General features: G+C 36.4%; 1 protein-coding gene and 1 long non-coding RNA gene across 2 annotated transcripts in view; one reads left to right on the plus strand and one right to left on the minus strand.

Moving 5' to 3' along the window:
• The window catches only part of LOC120523269 (very large A-kinase anchor protein), a 148,186-nt gene that overhangs the window by 19,512 nt on the left and 105,692 nt on the right, over positions 1-22,982 (minus strand). The window contains exons 16-19 of the mRNA XM_039744445.1: positions 15,921-16,030; positions 14,313-14,439; positions 9,242-9,381; positions 3,202-3,325 (exon numbers count right to left, since the gene is read on the minus strand). Coding sequence (XP_039600379.1) covers positions 3,202-3,325; positions 9,242-9,381; positions 14,313-14,439; positions 15,921-16,030 — 501 coding nt within the window. The remainder of the gene's footprint in view (positions 1-3,201; positions 3,326-9,241; positions 9,382-14,312; positions 14,440-15,920; positions 16,031-22,982) is intronic.
• LOC120523270 overlaps positions 14,449-22,982 on the plus strand; it is a 30,468-nt gene continuing 21,934 nt past the window's right edge. Inside the window, exon 1 of the long non-coding RNA XR_005632576.1 lies at positions 14,449-14,697. This is a non-coding gene — a long non-coding RNA (uncharacterized LOC120523270). The remainder of the gene's footprint in view (positions 14,698-22,982) is intronic.

Genomic DNA, 22,982 nt, shown 5'->3' on the forward strand with positions numbered 1-22,982 from the left:
AAATAGCCCTTACGCAGCCTGGAGGAGTGTTTGGGGTCATTGTCCTGTTGAAAAATAAATGATCGTCCAACTAACCTGACTTCTGCACAACACAACTGCTGGTCCCAACCCCATTGATAAAGCAAGAAATTCCACTAAATAACCCTGATAAGGCACACCTGTGAAGTGAAAACCATTTCAGGTGACTACCTGTTGAAGCTCATCGAGAGAATGCCAAGAGTGTGTAAAGCAGTAATCAGAGCAAAGGGTGGCTATTTTGAAGAAACTAGAATATAAAACATGTTTTCAGTTATTTCACCTTTTTTTGTTAAGTACATAACTCCACATGTGTTCATTCATAGTTTTGATGCCTTCAGTGTAAATGGTCATGAAAATAAGGAAAACACATTGAATGAGGAGGTGTGTCCAAACTTTTGGCCTGTACTGTATGTCAAAAACTGTTGTGTGTTTTATTTCTTACTGTTTCATCCTCTCTTTGAACCTGTAGTAGAGACTTAATTTATAGTTATGGTGATGGCTTAATATTAGTATTAAACATACAATGAAGAAATATTTAAAAGACTTGTCCATGCCTGGTCACTTTTCATGTGATACCAAATATTTGTCACCACAGTATAAAAAGAGGTCTGGAAGTCAATAAATGTGTATTATTCAATTCAAATATGTCAATTTAACAAGGTGGGTTAAATCTTTTGCTATTGTTCTTAACTTTTTTATTCCTTTTTCAAGCAACTACAGAATTATTTATTGTTCGAAAATGATCATGATGTAGTTTGCCACTCTTTAACACCAATTATGATAAATACTGTTTATAAATAGTGTTATAAAAGGCATGTGTCCTATAAACCTCCAATAGCACATCCTAACAGTTGTAGATGGACCTGGTAGAGCACCTACAATGGGTTCTGGCTGGCAGATCATCTTAGCGGAAATTAATTTCCTAGGAGTTCCTAACCCCACTGGTCCTGTGTTGTTCCATTTTTAGCTCTATTAGTGTTCTTGTTCTTACAATGGCATGAGTGCAGGTCCGATGAGTGGTGCTGTAGATAGACTGCCTATGATCATGTAGTGAGTCTGTACAATTTGATCCAAATCCAGAACAGAGAAAAGACATATTAATTTAAGCAGGGTGACTGCTAGCAAGACAATTTCAGCAATCCAATGAAGGTGAAATGTAGACAAATCTTGGGTGACTGAACTTAAAATTCTGCTTTAAAATTCAAAGCGTCATGTGTATGTATTTAGAGTATATAAATACAGAATGATTCCAAACAATATGTGTGTTACACAAAGTGACTGTTGTCTCTCAATGCTTTATTCTTTTGTCACTCTTTTTGAAGATTTCCATATGGCACTGAAGTGTATACACACAGCACCTTCTAATTTTCTGCAAAATTCTTTTTGAAAGAAAATAGCAACTTCAGGAACATCAGAATTATTGAGAACATCCACTGATTATAAAGAAAGCAATTTGAATTATCAAATGGACATGAGCAGAGGCTGTGCAGTTTTCAGTAATACGTATACTTAACTCTGAAATGCTGGACTAAGTTGTTAAGCTTTAGTTTTGATTACTATTTCAATTTCTAGAAATTAACTACAAAAGTCAGCCACTGTGACAAAAATGTAGCAATATACAGTAGGTTTTCAATAAGGTTAGATATTTTCAAATATATCATGAAAAAATGTAAACAGTCTATTTAAGATACAGCCAAAGCCATGAAGGAGCTGAATGAAGTGAGCCTCTTTTAAATCGCTTTTTTATTTTGTTTAATATGCAGGAGCTTAGTCCAACTTTAGCTGCCATGCAGTTATATACAGAGATTTTAAGTCCTTTATTATTAGTCAGTTCCTAAAATGTCTGAACCATTATTTTTTCATTGTCTGGATGCTTTTGGTTTAATATTCACTTTCAGGTGGACGAAAGTCACACCTGAAAATTCTTGGCACAGGCGCAGCGCTCTTGGGATTCTGATAAACAGATAACATTCCAAAGTGTGAGACGCATAAGCACATGAAAAGCCGATTACATAAGAAAAAAACAGAGAAAGGCACTGCCTTTTTGTGCTTACCTTTATTACTTAATTCCTGTTTACTTAAAGCACTCACAAAAAAATCAACACACACCATATGAAAGAAGACAGACTAAATGCTTACATATATAGTATACATATACTATATATACACAGTGTACATTCACTGTACATATATACTGTGTATATATATATATATTTACACACACACATACATACAGTAGGTGTATGTATAATTTATACAAACACACACACATTCGCAAACACTAGTCTTGAATCGGTTCTAAAACCTTGACTTCAGTATCGATACTAGCTTTTCAACCCACAGTACCCGTTTCTAAAGCAAAGAATGGATGACTAAAACCCTCCCGTATTACTTCAACCTCTCTGATGCGCCACACCATCATGCCGTAACTCTTCTTTCTTGAGAGCACAAAGTGGAAGTCAAGGCAATGGGAGGTTTGAGTGCATTGAAGCTTATGGTTTTGGGACTCCAAAAATCCATCTGCCTTACACTAGCCTTCCTGGTGTGCTACTCCTTCTTGACACACTACTGTAAACACGACTTCCCTCAAGACAGAATAATGTTTGCGCTGAAGTCACAAAGGGTCAGTCTCGATCTTGTTGAAACCTGTGGTTTCAGAAAATCTAAATCATGTCTAAGCATGTCTTCTTCCCGGTCTACTCTACCAAGTGTTTGAGAGGGGTTAAAGAGTGGAAAGCTGATGTTTACTCCCAGTACCAAAAATCCTGAAATACTGGTTAAGTTTTAAAATTTGTGTTGTTTGGTCATCTTTCATTATACCACACAACCTTAATAAATAGACACAAACATTCTTTAACCTACTTAGTACCATTCAGAAAATATATGAATACTTTTTTAAATATACAGAATGTATATTTTTCTCCACTGAATATTATTAAGTATTATGTTACAGCACATTACAGCAACAGAAGGCTTTTTCTCAGGAAGTGCTGGACATATGCAACCAAATTCAGTGTTCACTCTTAATCTGTGGCTGACCTAATACCAAGGTACAGTTTCCTCTTTGGGATTTGCTGAACATTTGGTTTCACCTACAAAGGTCACCTGAAAATATGAAACTACAAGAGAAAACAAAAGCCTATCAGCTTACTCCACTTCTCTATCACATGCCATGACGTTTACCTGTTGTAGAGGACGAAGTGAACCAATTGCATTCCATCCGCTGTAGTCACCCCAGGAGCCATACTGGCCAGGACTGAGAAGCAATTGCCTGCCCTTAAAGTTGGTGTATTCATATAATATCCACCTATCATACCATAAAATAAAAGTACATGTTAAGTAAAAAGGGAAGGCAAAGTATAATAACCTCAAAACAATTAAAAATTCCAATATATGTGTACATTTTTTAATCCATATACAGTATATTCAGTTCAGGGTAACATGGGGCAGAGTTAACAAGGCAAGCACCAGCACTGGGCAAGAATTTATCTGGGTAGGACTTTCTCTCTCTCGCTTACACATTCACACACACACACACACACACACACACACACTCCATCATAGCTAGCCAATTTAGAGTGGCAATTAGCCTTACATATATATTCTTTTATGAAGTGAGAGGAAAACCCACACAGATACGAAACAGTGAATGATTGTCACATAGTCGATTTCTGGGCTTGGGATTCAAACCAAGGACCGAATAAAATTGTATTCTAAAATAAAACACACTGTTAAGTCGCATTATTTTCAATGTCACAGATTAAAACGTGGCATAATACTTCACACTAAAAAATCTTAATCGCTTTTGTAGGGTAGGTAGTAAACAAGAAGGTATAGTATTAATATTACTCTATTGCAAAATCAAAATATGTTCAGACATTTTATAATAAAATTAGAAAAAGGCACACTACATATTTTGTAAACCTGGAAAGCAATTCCTTTTACCATTACAGTTTTATAATTTGTTATTGCTACATTTTCTTCTACTGGTTATTGCTAAGGTGGCAACAAGCAAACCAAAGGTCATCCCCAAAGATTACCTCACTGAATTGTACCTTTCCTAATTTCTCCTTCTAGAGGGCCATGTCCAGTTCTACTCCAGTGGAGGTAGTCAAGGGAACACCCCTATGAATTATTCAAACCATTTCCAGCATCTCTATTGATTTATAGGAGTGGCGGTAAAAGGTTTCCCAGACTGCATACTATGAAGAAAATTAATTCGAGCAACCATTTGGAGAAACCTAACTTTTTCTCTATGTTTGGGTGGATTCAAATTTAATTTGAATGTATCCATTATATCAGTTGCTTCCTTTCATTGGAAAAGAAGACATCACTGTTTCCAGGGAGAAAATTGTGACCTGAAAGGTCATTCTCATACCAGATATTTTAGCATTAGCAATGAATCACTTATGCAAACTGTTTGATGATTCTGGAAGGATAACACCATCCTCCGGTAACAGAGATGTACTCATTTGACTGTACGTGCCTTGATATCGTGGCCATGAAAATTACCAGTAGAGGTGGATACAATACGTAGCTCTCATTTGCTAGTATTTAAAGCTGACCTTATCAAATTTTATTTGAATTTGTTCTTTCCTTTATGATGTGCTGATTGATTAATTCAAAAAAACTTTAAGGTCTCTTAAAACTTTTCCCCCCCAAAAAAGTTTCAACTTCAACTTGAAAATGTCCTTTTTCACTGCTTTTTACCAATTGGTACATTGACAAGGATTACCAAAAGACACTAATCATCCTATTGCCCAAATAATTTGCAGCTATTCTACTTCACCAACACCTAGATAACAATTAGTTGTAACACGGTTAAATATCTTTCATTACTTTAATTAATAAATATTTACAATGGACAGAGTTTCAGCTTTAGAACAAGTACTGAAAAAAAGATTAGTTACATAATTTGTAAAGATGTAAAGAAAAATTATATAATGTTTGGTAATGACTTACTAATAAAAGTTAATATGTTGCTTTAGCATTAATAATACAGTATAAGAATTATTTAATGGCATTTATAACTTTTTGAATGTACATCAGTTAATAATTTGTTAATACATATAGTTTATAATGCTTGTTTTGGACTCACTAATAAAGGGTATTATAAATGGTTACCAAGCTAGCTCAAGCTTAAAATCCTCAAGTTCATTCTGAGCACAGGAAAGGTGCACTTCAACAAAGAAGTGGACTGTGTGAAATTACTCAGCCCTGTTAGATGTTCTAAAGAAGTTCTTCTTTTTAACTTTTATTGAATTTATTTAAAGCATGTACCATTACATACAGTCAAGTCAAACTTAACAAAACTAAATTCAATTCAACCCCCACCCACGAGAAAGGCCAACAGCCAGAGTAAAACCTTTGAGAGTAGTGTAGAGGGAAAAAGAATCTTTCTCCCTAATATAAGTGCTTAATCTAAAATATTATTGATTAGATCTTGCCAAGTTTTTAAAAAGTTTTGAACAGATTCTCCAAGAGAGAATTCGATTTTTTCCAATTTCAAATAGTATATAACATCAGCTACTCACTGACTTAAAAGAGGTGGGTTAGGATTCTTCCAGTTGAGCAAGATAAGTCGACGTGCTAAGAGTGAAGTAAAGACAATTACAGTTTGTTTGACCTTCTCCATTTTATTCCATCTGGGAATACAGCAAACACAGCTGTTAATGGATTAGGAGGGATTGTGACACCAAGGCTGTCTGATAGGTATTTAAACGTTTTGTCCAGAATGATATTAATTTGGTACACACCCTGATCATGTGGCCCAATGAGGCTGGAAGTTGATTGCAACATTCCCAAGTTGGATCTTGCCCTGGAAACATTTTGGACAATTGTAAACGAGACAGATATGCTTGATAAAAAAATTTTATGTTGAATAACTGAATGCTTTACGCATATGGAGCTCGAGTGGATTCTGGGCATGGCTGCCTTGCACTCCTTTTCTGAAATGTTGAGTAAGAGATCCTTTTCCGACTGTACTTTGGGATCTTTAAAAGGAAGGGACTTTAAAATGGTTTTATATTTTACAGAAATGTTGTCTGAGTCTTCAACACTGACAAATATCTCTTCTGGAATAGAAATAGGTGGGAGGTGAGGGAAATAGGGGAGATTTTGTTTAGCAAGGTTTCTAATTAGGAGATAGTGGACAAATTGTGTTGATGGGAAACTAAATTTAGATTGTAATTATTCATAGGATGCAAAGATATTATTTATATACAAATCTCTAATGATTTAATCCCATATGTTTTCCAAATATTAAAAACTGTGTACATTCGAGATTGTGGAAAAAGGTGGATTATCATGTAGAGGTGCTAGTGATAAAATATTCTCTAACTTGAAGTGCTTCCTACATTGGTTCCATATTCTGAGTGAATGAGGGACAAAAGGGATGTTAGTATATTGACAATAACTTGTATTTTCTGGTGTACAAAGCAAGGAATATAAAGAGGTACTGCAGGATTTCATTTCTATTGTAGACCAAGCTAGTGTGTATTCATCTATTTGTGTCAGTGTTCAGGTTTTTATAGCTTGTATGTTCTAAAGAAGTTGTAAACAACCAGTTTGGCTTTACTAGGCCTGTTATTGTGATAACTTCATCAGTCAAATTTAACTCAACACTAAGTTCACATCAGCTTTGCCCACTTCCTTTGCCAAATATTCTCAGTGTACATACAACCAGAGGTGAGATATAAAAAGTACAAAGTTGACCATTAAACACAAAGTCAAGTTCACATACAAGTATGTATCAGATTTTATGTCTAAATGGTCAACTAAATGACCTAATTAAAACCTTCTAGGAATCTTCATCAAGCACTGAGACACCTCCTTAGGAAAATCGAGTAACTAAGCATTAACCTTTGGAGAACTTCACTCGGCTTCTCCTCTAAGAATAACAGCAGCTCTATGTTTGCATAACAAGTTTTCATTTCACTCATTAGCAGTAGGGATATCTTCTCATTTCTCTGGAGATACTTCAATTGAACCATCCTAAGCTGAAGGCTTATGAGTGTCCGTACAACTGCCATGAATATCTTTAGAATAAAAAAACTAAGACAGAGACCTCATTTGATTGTAAAGTCTGACTGGACTGTCTAAGCCCTAGAGAACAGTGCAGAGAGGAATGAACACCATCATGGGTTTTGTGAAGGCTGAAATTTGTTTAACTTGTCATCTCAGATTAATTCACCTATCAGGGCATGCCAAATCAGCAAAACCCACTAGAACTCCCTTGTACTTCTGTGATGCCATCTTTAATAACCCTAGTGGAATATTTCTGATCACATTGCTTATTCTTGACCCTTTATATCTTTTCTATGTTGACAAAAGGAACACATTTCTGGCACCATTTGTAACATTATGCAGCATTCTCAAACTTGTTACAAATATGATCTCTTTTTAACAGTTAGGCTTTGAAGGCATACTCAACCCCAAAATTATATATTTTTATGTTACTTACCCAATATGGTTTGTAATGATAACTGACAAACAAAATTAATCTAATGGTAGAATGGTATGGAAAAATCACTCATGCTAAAATTGATTGCAATCCAGTGTGTTAACTACACGGGAATGCAGTTTAAAATGCAATACGAAAGCACGTTGCATTTCAGTTCATGTCCATAGATTGCGTGTCATAACTAAAAGCTAAGCAAATGTATTGCATTTCACTTATGGCCTGCTCAGGGTGGATTGTCTTTCAATTCAAGACCACACCTTGATCATCATGCCAAAACTGAATGTAATGAAATAGTCAATTGCCGTGAAAAGGTGGGGCAGGGAACTCCAGCAGTTGAGCTAAGGGGCATTCCGCTTCTAACGTTTCTGTGTTCTGGCAGCAAGCATAAATTTTGTCAATGTGGAGTGACAGACTGAAACAATGACAAGTATGCTTTAGGTCTCACTGAAAATGTTTACTCTTATGTTAAGCTGTCTAATGTGTTATACTTGCCTTATATCTTTTTGTTCCATTTCTCTTCTGATAGTCCTGACTGATATATAAAGAGGTTTAGCAAAATACCCATCTGCAGGTATTTACAAACCGAATTTACGAGACTATCAGAGTTCAAACACCCTGGTTGATGGTACATAAACATATGCTGCAGTTCTTCGGAACAAACTCTTGAATGTGCTCTAAGAATATTACTGTAGCACTTGGCAATTCTTCTCCTGTTCCTGCTTCTATTACTCCCACCCTTTCCGGCAAACAGTCGACACAGAAGAGATTAAAATTGTTATTTTCATCACCAGCTTCCACCTTCTCAATGAGATGGTGGATCACCTGCTTTATCAACTCAAACATAACGTTTTGGTATAATTAATGCATGGACTTGAATAAAAATGCAGTCCACTCTGAGCAGCCAGTAAATAAAATGGAATATGTTTGTTTCGCTTTGCCTTCAGTTATGGCACACGATCTATGGATATGAATTTAAATGTAATACACGTTTGCACCGCACTTTAAAAATGGAAACAAAAACAGTATGCCTTAGTGAATCAAGCAGTCAATGGTTTTGTTGATATATTTTTAATTAAAACACAATAAAACCATAGTAAAACTAAAAACAAACCAGGCATATATAGAATGGGAGCATATAGTGACCAACAGCAGATGATGTCAAAAAGTTAATGAAAAAAAATTAAATCTTCTGTTACTGGTATCTCATAAACCACACGGCAAGTCATCCAGTCATCTGGTCACAACGTATTTTGCTAAAATATTGTTAAACAACTGCTTCCTGAAAATTAAAGTACCTACAAACAGGAAGCCATTTTACATGGGAATTGCACTGAATGCTCACCTCTTCCCCTCCTTCATTGGTCAAGACTCAAAAGTGTGATCCTTTGTTAACAGGTTTCCTGTTTGTGGCAATTTTCATTTTGTGGAAGTATTTATTTAAGAAGTGTTTAAGCAAATAATGCATGCAATTTCCATGTTGTGAGCATACAAGCAGACGATTTGATATATGGATTACGCAACACGAGTAATGACTTTTTCATGGGGCTTTTTTTTTGACATTATTTGTTGTTCAACATTGGTCACCTCAGGCTCCCATTCTATCAGAGAAATTATGTCTGTTCTCCATGAAAACAGGATTACAATTTTTTCTGGACTTCACAACAAACCACATGGGTTAAAAAAATATTTAAAAAAAGATATATATTTTGAGTGGAGAATTCCTTTAATTAAAAGTAATCTGCCCACAACTCAGATACTTACTGTCCACTGTATACTCTCACGGACTGTGAAAAAAAGTGGTTCTCTGTGCTTAAAAGAGTGGAGGCCGATTCTTCTAGAAGTAGTTCTTTGCCTTCAAAGGAATCCAGAGAAAATACACTGATGCAGGGCTTTGAAAAATTCTGGGAAAGAGAAAACCAAAAACACGCTTTAGAAGGTCCACTGATGGATGTGGGAATTTGCCACCTCTAATACTCATTACTTCTGTTCTGAAAAACCGTAAAAAAATAAAAGCAGAAATTTACCTGCTGCTTCTTCTACATAGCATAAGACAGAAAGCAGCAATTTTAAGTTTCTGACTATTAAGATAAATATTCATACAGCACAACAATTATGACAGCAATTATGACAGTACCTCCCTCATTGCAATTAGAAATTAGTTCATCACTATATATAGTATAAAATAATAGATCAATTCTAAAAATAATATTTATACATAGTGTTGCTTTATTCGACTCTTCTTTATCCAATGTTTCACTATAACAGCTAACAGAAATTTAGCATCTGGGTCACTTTAAAGTGAAAAAGCACATTTTATATGATATGCTTAAGGAGAAAATGTGAAAGCAATGAGAAGCAAGCACAAGCCATGTCATACTACCTGCTGTCTTATTCCTTCACTTAGCTAGATTAAGTGGCTGCATTTATCACTAGATAGAAGTGGAAACATAAATTATGCCCCATAAGATGTGGAAAAAATAATGGCAATTGAAAAAGGTAATGCAATTTATTTTTCCTTGCATAACTACATTTTGCTGTGGGACAAGTCCATTGTTACACTAGGCATTGGAGTCAAGCCAAAACCTGGCTTCCCTCTAGTATCCTGAACACAAGCGAATGTGCTAAAACATTTTTATTAAGTGCTCCATTAACAGTCTCTTAATCAGGTAACTGATGAATGAATTGTTTTATATCATGGAGAAATCAAGGGATGATTGTTATATACTGTGTTTCTGAATTCTTTAGTGATATTTGAGGCAGCTGGTTGAGGGTTTTCTGAAGGGCTGGAAATGCATCATTATTTTTCACAGTTAAACAATAAGACCCAGTTTTTTGATATCCAATATTTTTTGTTTTTTGACCCATTTTCAGGAAAGGATTAGAATCAGATAGTGAGAGATAATTGTGCAATGGGTCTGGCAGGTGGTTCACATGCCATCATTTATATATTTGTTTGAAATAATAGTTTAAGCAAGGAGTTCTGGAAGTATCAGAGACCCATACCCAAACAGTTTCTTATAAAATTACTGTATAAAATGATGCTTCCTGCTAATGTGCCATATTTTGCAAAACGATAATTTGGTACTGTTCTCATTCTTCCTTTACGGACTTCATATTTACTTGTAAGAATTGGCAATCGTCCAACAATCAAGCCCAAGACAAGAGACCAAATGTAAACCTGTTTCAGTCTTGAGGCCAAGGAGCATAGGAGTAAAATTTGGATTTCAGTTTTATCAAAACAGATGGATATAAATTAAACAAAAACACACTTTCAAGCTGAAAATCATCAGTTATCAATTTCCTCCCATGTACAATAATAATGAATAGAATGTTTTGAGTTCAAAAAATGTACCGGCTTAACTTACTTATTCCACATCTGGCTGTGTCTTTGCAGCAAAACTAACCAGCGAGCTGCCTTTATTTTTTCCATTCTTCCTTAGTGCATATGTAAGCAGCTTCAATTAAAAGAAAGTCACTAACCCTAGACGGGGTTCCAGACAACTGCACGACAGTCTCAAATACAGGGTCATTAATTCTGCCACTGAAGAACATGCAAGATTACACAGACAAAGACTGGCCTGGGAATCAATTCACAGTGTCACTCTCGCCACCCTTAGCAGTATAACAAACATATATTATTGCTTGTCTGCACAGAACAACACCAGTAGGTTATTTCATTTCATGTCATACACCATTACCCAGGAAATGAGCACTGTACATTTTGCCCAATGTGCATACTGCGATGTGTCACAGTGAAGGACATTCAATGAGTTTTCGGTAAACTGTATACTTTAGTTCTGTTTACTAAAGCTAGCGAGCTCTTTCACACCTTTTACATTCCTCACTTAGTAGTATTTCTGATTTCTCCAGAATAAATAAAACTGAAAAATATTTTCTTAAACTTGGCACTTGCATACTGTATGTTAATCCACCATACAGAACCACTTAAGCAGTGAAATGTTTTTACATGTTGAAAAACCATGCCTAAGTAAATTAAATAATAATTACATACAGTCTCAATAAAACCTACATTTACAACACGATTCCTATTATAATGATTTGCCTAGTTACTGTTGAATCTAATTATATTGAAATAAACATTATACACACATTGTTCCAATTTACTGTCAGTAGATTAAAATTAGGCCTGCCCGTCAGGTTTTCTCTAGGTACTCCAATTCCTTGCCAAATCTCAATGATTATCATAATAATTTCTTTGACTAATAAATTTAAACTAGTCCTGCTGTGGGTGTGTGAATGAGATGCCTGTGACAGACTGGTGCCCTGCTTTGTGCCAAGTGTTAGTCAGGGAGGTTCTGCCACCCTGTGATTCTGTAATGGAATGAACTGGTCTTAACTGTTTTAAGGTTGTTCCAACATGAAATTATTTATTTGGGAAATACTGAAAGGATTTGGCACAAACAGATTATCATTGGGGGGGCAGTCAGAAAAAAGGGTGGATTTCTTCTAAAATGGAATAGTGAAATGTATATGAAGGAGAAGCTTGAATGCTATTTTGTGAAAGTGACTCGATCCCACTGTATTCACTGTTTTGTGAGCCACTTATGTTCAGTTAGCACCAGTGTTGGCAGTCATTTTACATCAGTAGGTTTGCTTAATGCAAAGTTACTGACTATTTCAAAGAATTCACAACCATTCGTGAATCCAAGAAACAAAATATTTCCTGTGTTATTGATAAGAGGCCAGTAAACCTTTGTAAGAACATCTAATAGCTCAGCATGTTAAGTCTGTCACAAATTCTCTCCTTGACCTGCTACAGTTGGCTTACTTTGCCAACAGGTTAGTTAAAGATAAAGTAAACATGGTTCTTCTCTACATCTTGGAGCATTTGCTGTAGACTCTGCATGTACTTATGCAAGCATCTGATTTGTGGATTTTAAGTTTAGCATGACACAATCCTGCCAGAGCCTCTTCATGGTACGTACATGGACTATGCCACATGTCTCTGGATCTGTGCCATTTTGAGAGACATCAGACAGTAAAGCTAGGCAAATATTGGTCAAGGTCCTGTTTCCTGAGCACAACATTCCCTTAGTAGTGTGTTCTGTCTCCTCTTTTTTAACCTTTTTTTTAATCTTTCTATACCGATGATTGCACTTCCAGGGAAGTTTGCCGATGACACTCCTCTGATTGTCTTATTCACTGATGAGGGCAGTGTATCAGCTGTCTAGGTGGTGCACCTTCAACAATCTGAAGTTGAATTCTCTGATAAAAGTTGTAATGGTTGTACATTTTAGAAGACACTCCCATCCTCCTGCACCCCTAATTTTAAATGGCATCACTGTTAACAAGGTGGAATCATTTAAATTTCTTGTCACCAGTATCACACAGAGTCTGAACTGGGGCGAAACATAACATCTCTCATCTCTTATAAAAAAGTTTAGGAAAGTATGTTTCTTCCCAATAACTTAAAAAGGTTAACTTGTTCTAATTAGTGCTGGTTCAGGTCTGGAGAGCATTCATTGAAAACTCCCTCACTTGCTCCATAACAGTCTGGTAAGGGAATGCATCTCCTCATTCCAAATATTATGGGCATGTGTACAATTTATCATTGTCTCTTTCTTAGGAACTATGCAATGTTCTGTTTTGTAATTACAGATTAGAGATCTTTATTTTCACAAGCACTGCAAGAGCATAGTGAAATTCTTGTACCATTGCTGCAGTGATGTATAGATAGATATAGTAAATAAGATAAAGCTATATAAATAATATAAATAAGGTAACCGTTTTAAAAAAAGGTAACATACAGTTTAATTATACCTAAACCATCAGGCAGGTACAGTACAGAGTGCAGGGCAGGTAGGGTCAGGTTAATGGAAGTTCAGTGACCTTATGACTCAGGGGAAGAAACTGTTCCTGAAGCAGGTATAGAGAGTGGCGAGGCTCCGGCAGTGCTTCCCAGATGGCAGAAGTGATAACAATGAAATGAGCTGAATTGTTGTCATCAGAGATGATGGATTCAGCTCTCCTCAGACATCTGGAGGTGTAAATGGCACGAAGCTATGTAAGGTGAGCCTCAATGATTTTAGAAGCTGCATTGACAGTCCTTTACAAGAGTTTGTGACTCTGGTAAGTCAGGTTACCAGACCAAACCATGATATATCAAGTCAAAATACTTTCAGTAGTGTAGTGGTAAAAGTCCACCAGTGTTTTGGTTCCAACCCCAAAGCTCTTTCTTAAAATAATAACTCAAGTCTTAATGTCAGGTCTATCCATGCCATTCCTAAAATCTTCCAGTATTTTTTAAATTATTTATTCTTGGGATTGTACCAGCAGAGAATTAACACCATTTTACATTGGAGGCATGCCACGTATTTGCCTTCACTGAATCTAGCCTATGAGACAAGTTTAATTTGGCTAAATGGGCATAAAAATGTACAAGTTCTTTTTATATTATGTACTGAAAAATGTGTTTAAGATGTACAAGCTGATATGTCAATTGCAGCTATCATTGCTATATTCATTTCCCTTTACAGAAGAAAATAAGGCCGCATCAAGTCACACTGTGATTTTATTATAGAAAATTTTAAACTTGCAAAAGGCAGATAAGGCAAAATGACAGAGTAAAGGAAAACTGTTCCATTTATAACACTGTAAACTTGCCAATATTATAAAAAATAAATATATTGAAGTCAACTGGTTTGATATTAAAACCAATAATTCTGAAAAATGCAGTGTTTAGGTGTGACACAATAGTATGCTGAAAGTTATGAGAAAGGCAATATAAAAAGGGTAATTTGTGGCATATTACGCTAGCAGTTCAATCTCCAAGATCTAAAGATTAAAACCAACAATATGTTTAAAGACTTACATATTGAATAGGCTTCAGTGATTTAATGCACGTCGCCACACACCCACAGGAAGTGAGATCAGGGTACAGTCCTTCTTCCAACACAAACTGATTACCAGCAAATCCTTCTTCATCAAAAAGCAGCCAGCTGGGGAGATGGGGGGTGTGAGAAGGCAGGGGGAAGCAAAAGAATGAGATCACAGCTTATTATTAGGAAATGTATGCAACAGGAAAAAAATGTTATGGAAAATACATTGTACCCTGTAAAGACGTGACAGGAGAAATACAGTAAAATATACTTGTGCACTTCTTTTAATCTACGTTCAGAAGAAATATTCTAACAATTGCGGACACAACACCTCAGCTTGTTTTTGTGAAGCAACCTGGACTATGCTATGGCTAACAGGTGAGAAAATACATTATAATCATTCCATGTATTTATATTATTGCAACCACCCAAAGCAACAGACTCATTTGCATTAAAAGTGCATTTCTGTGAGGCAGTCAGTTTCCCAAGTCTGGTGCTAATGGTCTAAAATGGCTGCTTGCTTTTGGTTGGAGTGCAACTTATTTTTGATTAATAATCCAAATTACAATAATAATTGGCTCCTCATTTTTGTTTTTGGAATCAGATATAACAAAAAATAGCACACAATGCATACCTCTTTAGAAAACTATTTGCTTTACAACCGATTAGGTAGGTTAGCCCTGATTTCAAACAACACAGTGAACTGCTCCATTAGGCAGTCCCACTACAAAGGTTACATGACATAATCCAAACGTTTTGAGCATGTTTTCTTTACAAAGATAATCTTCACATATACAGACGGTTGTACAGTATTTGTCTCTTGTCATCAAAGGCGATTTTAAAAAAGCCTCTCTTAAAGCCAGTGTAATTAATGGTAAAACAGATTGGCTAAAAGTGAGGTGGCAATAACACCAGACTGAAAAATTGGTGAGAGAAGCCTATTGGAACACAGTTTTTGTTTCACTAGTACAAAGTTACACATTTAATTAATGTGAGATTTATTAGTAACAGGAACAAATATATGCAGTTATCTTGTTTTTACACAATATTTTTCCTCCTTGAAAGCTTATCCCTCTGTTTTGTATCCCAATTCACTCCTGTTTTAACAGTTTCATTTTTAAAAGACAGTGTGGTTTTCTATGATTTTACTGACTTAACTTTTTTGTAATTGTTGGTTTAATGGTTCATGGTTCAAATGTGGATTGAAATGTTGTCTATGTGAAGTTCTCCCCATTTTCACATAAGTTGATCTTAATGGCCACAAGACATGCACATCAGTTGGTTTGGCTAAATTACTCTGCAGTGATGACTCAATGATTCACAAGGTTGACATCTTGTTCCTATACCCAAGGGGACTTGGATTCACTCCGGTTTTTGTAACATCACTACATAAATATTGTTGGTTTGACTAAATAAGCCATATTTACTTGCCAAAATAAATGTATAAATAAATGTTTCATAATCAATAGCATTCAATTATCAATACAATGGTGTCATTAATTACTACTAGTAACAACAGTACTATCAATGATTGCTGAATTAGACTGGCTGCTGCAGGTAGCCAATTAATTTAGGCTATTAAAACACATGATAATACTCACCAGCCACGAAGAACTTTGAATGATTTGGGTGAAAAAAACGAGCAACTCAGGGCTTCATTTCTGTACTCCTTACTGCTCCCATGATAATGAGGCTCACTGTATGTTTGCAGCTAAAAAACGAGAGAATATGCTACCAATCAGAAATGCAGAATTTCTTTTTTGTTTGTAAATTTGTTATTCAGAAACTACAAGAAAATGGCGAAAGGAGTTACAGAGAAAGATAACCCACATAAACTCATCATTTCTTTATGGTGCACACCATCCAGCTTCCTTCCATTTAATTAACCTGCTTAACCCAATTTTTAAGTTGCAGGAAGCATCAGCTACAAGTCACACACCAATTTTAAATGGTGCATTGGCCTATTGCAAACCACATAAATATACAAACACACAGGCCCAGAATAACAGTCAGCAACTAATTTAACATGAATGTCTTTGCGCTATAGTAAGAAGCCCAAATAATCAAAGAAATTCCACAAAGACACAAAAGAAAAAATGCACATTCTAGAGCTAAAATGAAGCAGTATTAACCATCAGATCACTGCTGTACCCTGAATATCAAACTCTAATCATTATAATAAATTTTAATTATGTGTGTTAATTTTTTATGCTTTTTGCTTCAGACAGGGCTGATGTGTGGGATGAGGCAAGGCTATGGTAGGGGGCAGCATTTTCATGTAGTTTGTTTGTATTTTCTCCAATTACAAAATAATATTAATAATAAAAAAATAAGTGTGAACCTTAATAATTGCATAAACATCTGGGGCCTAATGAATAAACGGTGCCTATGCACAAAAATGTTGTGTACGCCGGTTTCCATGCTCACATCGTGATGTATAAAAACTAAAATTGGTGTAACGGCACGCACATTTTCACGCCCGCTAAATTCTTGGCGTACGCAAGTTCTCTGCTCGGTTTTGCAAATTGGCAGCACCCAGCGTCAAAGCAGTGCTACTATTCCTGTGTGGTTTCCCTTTCTTTTTTAGATTCACATCCCTGACGCGGCTTTATCAAATACACTGAAATTAACCGCATATTGTTCATTAGTTTAAGGCATCCGATTGTAATTAACCTGTAACAATATAATGGTCCATGGAATGGCCAAACTATTCCAAATACCATAGCTTCTTTAGCGTTGTTACTCTCACTGCACCTTCTTTTTCTTCTTTCAGCTGCTCCCATTAGGGGTTGCCACAGCAGATCATCTTTTTCCATATTACTCTCACTGCACCACTCTGAGTATTTATATCACTGTATCTGAGTGGGGAATCACAGCTCTACAGCAGCTGATCAGAATGACAATTATCGGCATACAGCATCAAGCACACGATGCCTCAGCCATGCTGTCTGTTTGAACTGTTCCCATACGGCAGACGCTTCAGAGCCTTTCCTGTAGGTACCTCGTAGTTCAGAAATAGTTTCATCCAAACTGCTCTAAACACATTCAATCAGTCCATCAAGTGCTCCTGGTAGAACTGTTTGTACTTTTAAGTACAATCACCTCACTGTAAACTTGCGATACAGTTATAATATTGCACAACCTGAGCCACTTTTTAAAGCGTGTATTTACATATGATGACGATATCACTTTTAAGATGAAATGCAGCAAAATATATTTATTACATTATACAGATAAAATTTTAACATCATTTAAAAAATCTATATTTTAATAATTAAACATATGAGGACATGGTGTCTAAGCAGGGATTGTTCCTGCCTCGTGCTGTATTCCTGCTGGGGCTGGCACGACACTGGATGGATAGATTAATTAAACATGTACTACAAAGATATTTCAATGTTCCCTAAAAGTTTTGAAGAACCGGCATTCTAAGCTTACAGATGGCTTAACGTTTATTACAGATCTGACTGTGTGGTGACTGGTTACTTGAAGAAAGAAAAGGAAGGACAGGAATTGGGGGTTAGTATGTTTGAAAGAGACTACTGCTGCAATAAATTATTTCATCGAAGGTCGCGCACAGCATCTTGCGGGAGGCAGGAACAATCTCTGGATGGGGTGCCAGTTTGTCATTATCACTGCGCCACTGTGTTCCCATGTTTAATAACATGCTTTAACTCCTATCATCATGAAAATGATATCAAGTATACATCTCAGTATTTTAATTATTCAGAGCTGTAATATCACAAATGTAATGGATTCTGTGTCCTGTTGGAGGAAGAGAAAGCCCGTTTAAGAAGCATGTAGTGATTCACACACATAGTGCACATAGAAGAAAATATACAAAACAAAGCATTTAACGTGCTACCTTAGTTATGATAGTATTTGAGAAACTAGTAAATGAAACAATTTTAAGATTAAGTTTATGATGTTCTACTTTAATGACAAAATACACGATCTGATTAAAGTGGAAATTTCGAGATTAAAGTTGACATTTCAAGCTTTTTTCCCCCACTGTGTCCCTATTTTTTTTCCTTTTCTCTGTACCCTAATAAGCTTTTATATGACAATCAGACGGTGGGCTACAACTCGCCTTTTCACAGCGACTTTGATATCTGCCAACTTCTTTTTTATTTCAGGCACTGCGCAACTTTGTGAACTTGAGCTTTTCAGTTTCTCCGACACTCTATGTCATTCGATAAACTTCCTTTTGTTGTTTATACCACTGTTAAACCAACAAATAGTATGTTTTTCCTTGCCTCCACTTGGTATTCGCTGAAATTCTTCTATTTTCCCCTGTGCTTTTGGCATTGTCTTTTCACAGAACGCTGAGTTTAAGGGCAATTTATATTGATTTGCATATTCAAAGAGGCGTAATTCTGGGAGGAGTTGGGGAGTTCCTGCAGGCACATGCACATGCGTTACTTTTCACGCTGACCGGGATTTATGTAGTGGAAGAAAATGGAAGTTGGCACATGCACAGATTTATGCATCTTGATTTTTTTGTGTGTACGCACATTTCCACTTTTGTCTGTATGCTATGTTTTAGTGAGAATTCTACGCACAGCGTTATGCATGAGGCCCCTGGTGCCTTATTTATATACTAAAGTTTAAAAACTGTGAAAAATATTTTCATTTTAAGAGTTTCAAATTTCACATAATATATTATGTAATACCTTGCCATACTGTGAATGTCCTAGAACCAAACTGTCGTATGCACAATCTGAAGTCATATATCAACACATGGTATTGGCATTCATTTTCATGATTTTTACATATCACAATAAGCGGCCTTGGAAAGAATTCTGAAGCAATACTACAGAAATGTTGCAATGATGAAATGAAGCTGAAAAATCCATACTGGCTGCGTTTGACTCCGTATGTTGCTACAGCCTTCTGAGGGTACACCTAGACTGTAGTTAAAAGTGCCTAAATTTTATTTTTGGATCAAATACAATTTTTCTTGTTTGACTGTTCAAATTAATTTTGCAAGTGTTTCAAATCTGATATGAATTTGTATTGATATCTACCCTGAATCTGTAAAATCAATTAAAATTAATCCATCAGATAGATGCTAAATGCTGACTTGAAATTGATTACAGTGAAGGATGTCTGCAAGTTGGTTAGCTCTTGATGTCAAGTGCTGAAAGATGCATTGAGTGGAATTATGTTATTTAAAGCTCTCAGAAAAGCAGGTTTTTGAGGTATGACAATGCAGAAAACACATAGCTGTATTGGTAGGTTTTCTTTCTATTTTTCACATTTCTCTAAAAAGATTGAATCTATCTTGCACAACTGAAAAATACATTGTTTCTGAATGGTAATATACACAAACAGTATTCAGAGTAACTCTCCGTTTAACCCGCCAGCCTACTAGGTAGCTTACAGTGATGGTAACATCATAAGTATAATTTCATTATGCAGCCCTATAAACTATAAGCAGTTTGATCATAATTAAGCCATTGAACTTAGCTGACGCGCCTAATCTATACTAATAAAAGGCAAAGCCCTCACTGACTAACTGACTGACTGACTCACTCATCATTAATTCTCCAACTTCCCGTGTATGTGGAAGGCTGAAATTTGGCAGGCTCGTTCCTTATAGCTTACTTACAAAAGTTAGGCAGGTTTCATTTTGAAATTCTACACACAGCGGTCCTAACTGAAACCTACTTTCGTCCATATACTGTATACGGCCACAGCCTGCAGCTCGGTCGCTGTGTGAGGCGGAGTTGTGCCTGCCCATATAAGGCCTTCCGTCAGCAGCTATCCAATAGACACGCTGCCGCGAAATATTCACGGGTGAAGCACTGTGCTTACAATTGAGAAGGCAGCAAAAGAATATGAAGCGAGAGACGCATACAAGCATATTCATAAGTGCAGCTACTGCGGAAACAAAGCACGGTGTAAACCTTAAGTTTAAATTAAGTTCATAGACAGGCTGCCACTGGCGTTTGTCATGCCTAAGACGAATATGATATTCGCGAGATACAAGTTTAATGACAGGACGCAGGGTATAAACAAGACTTTTCATCACTTTGTAACGGAGTTAAAATTGCTGGTGAAGGACTGTGCTTATGAAAACTAAGATGAGATGGTCAGGGACAGAATAGAGTTTGTCACAAACTCAGCAAAAGTGCGACAGAAGCTTTTAAGTGGAGGGTCTGAGCTAACATTAAATAAAGCCGTGGACATCGCGAGTTCGCACAAGATAGCACATGCACAGCTGAGAACATTTGATGCATGTACTCCGAGCGGCTCACGTGAACTGACTTTGCAGGACTGGGAAAGGTAAACCCGTGCATGCAGTGTGTGATGTCTCAGACACACTATTTCTCCACTGCGAAGCGCGGGTATCTCAGCTAACATTAAATAAAGCTGTGGACATCGCGAGATTGCACAAGATAGCACAAGCACAGCTGAGAAGCTTCGATGCATGTACTCCGGGCAGCTCACGTGAACTGACTTTGCAGGACTAGGAAAGGTAAACCCATGCATGCAGTGTGTGATGTCTCAGACACACTACTTCTCCGCTGCGAAGCACCGGTATTTTGCTAGTATAATCATAAAATTCAAAGAAATCAGTAAGTATACTGATTACCTCTAAACATTTAATCATGATTCCCGTTCATCATATCCTCTTCTCATGTGTGCAAAGAATGTAATATCATCATCCAATCATTGCGTCGGTAGTAGTGTCCTTACTGACGCAATGCACAGTATAAATAAAGGAACTACTGTGGAGAATATTTTTAGCATGCCAGGAATGAACATGAAAAGTATAATCATCAAGTTATTGATGATGTTGCGCAACAGAGAATTGGCTTTGCCCAGTTTTAACACAGGTTTTATTGTAACCGCATTTGAGAGATGCTTATACTTTGAATTAGTGTTTAGCAATGCATTCAAACTCAACAGCTGCACTCCTTTTGCTATGTTTATCATTTAACTTTATTTTGGAATGTCTATGTATTCTATGCTAAACATGTTTGAGGACTATTATTAGTATGCATATCACACTGTATATATACTGATTAAGCTGTAATAGTCTGGGTTGTCGGCAGCTTCCAGCACATCCTTGAACCCGGAACCATTGATAGTAATGACCGGGGTGAGCCACTTGAACGAGGACACATAAATGGCTAGAGATGTAAAAGTGCTTTTATTTTTAACAAAAAGTAAACTGTGCAGTGATCTTCATTAAATAAAACAGTTTCATAAATTATTTAAAATGTTCCAATAAATGCTAAGATAAAAAATAAAGGAGAGATATAAACAGTCATGGAACAGTCAGAAACATTTTTTTTTAAAGCAAGTGAACAAGTTCCAGGAGTCTATTGAATAAAATTGTACTGCAGTGTGGCAGACTATTGAAGTGGCAACCCACAAAGAAGCATGAAAGAACACCTTCACCCAAATGTTACTGACACAATCTTCACTGCACTTGTTATTGTCACCAGCATCACAATAAGCAGAGACTATAGATGTTTCTGAAGTATTCCCAGAAGTTTCCAGGTGTTTCTACTCTGAGGCAGCAGAGGACACTACCTTCTCACCTCATCATACTCTATGCTCTACAGGAGGTATTTCTAACAAAACTCTGCAATCTCCAATCCCAGTCCTCAGCAGATTGCCACAGCCACCTCACATCCTTACAATGTATCCATGGTGAGTCATTCCTGACTCGCCTCCCATAAAACTCTTCCTCTTTTTTCTTCCTTTTCTCTCCTATCTGTTCAGGCTCCTCTTTATACTGCTAGGGATGCAGATGCACCAATTACTGATCCTGGATGGCACTAATGAACTGCACATGTCTACATATACATGCCCGATCAGCCAGTCACCCCAATCAACACTCCGGAGACACTCCACCACGCTACTAAGCACACCTAAATCTCTACAAACACCAAGCGCTCTGTTTTTATTCATTTAACACCACACATCACCACAAAGCCCTAACACGTCTCATCTCAGAAGTTGTCTTGTAAAATCTTGTAGGCAGTGTGGTGTAGTGGTTGACTTTGGATTTCAAGCCTTGCTACTGAAACTGGGACTATGAGCAAGTCACTTGACCTGCCTGTGCTCCAACTGGAAAACCAAAAGAAATGTACCCAATCATATCATAACATTTTGTAAGTTGCCTTGGATAAAGGCATCAGCCAAATAAATAAATATGAATGTAAAATTTTGTTAATTTCTGGAATCTCTTTAAGGTGTTTCTTAAACACACACCGCACATGTGTCTGGACAAAGTTTGAATTTGCTAAGGTACTACAGAAGTGTACCAGAGGAGCGATACAGCCAAGTTTAAATTCACATTCAGTTCCATACTACACATTTGTATTGTTTTTAATGTCTATTATGAGTTTTACTGTTGCAAAGTTAATTTTTATTGCTTCTTATTTTTTCCAAAAATAACATTTTTTTTGTTCAATGCTTATAGAATGTACTGTACCATAAAGATTGTAAAGTAATATGTATTGTACGTGAATTAAGGGTATCCTCTCATGCATAGTAATGATATATTTGATGTGATGAATGGGCAGCAAAAAATGTACCTTGCCTCAGGCAACATTATTTAATGCACCAGCCATGGCCTCAGGTTTTAATTATTTAAATATTGACCCAACATTAGGACATTCAATATTAATATATATACTTGTCTA

This window comes from Polypterus senegalus, chromosome 2 (assembly GCF_016835505.1).
Source record: "Polypterus senegalus isolate Bchr_013 chromosome 2, ASM1683550v1, whole genome shotgun sequence".
In the NCBI taxonomy this organism is placed as follows: domain Eukaryota; kingdom Metazoa; phylum Chordata; class Cladistia; order Polypteriformes; family Polypteridae; genus Polypterus; species Polypterus senegalus.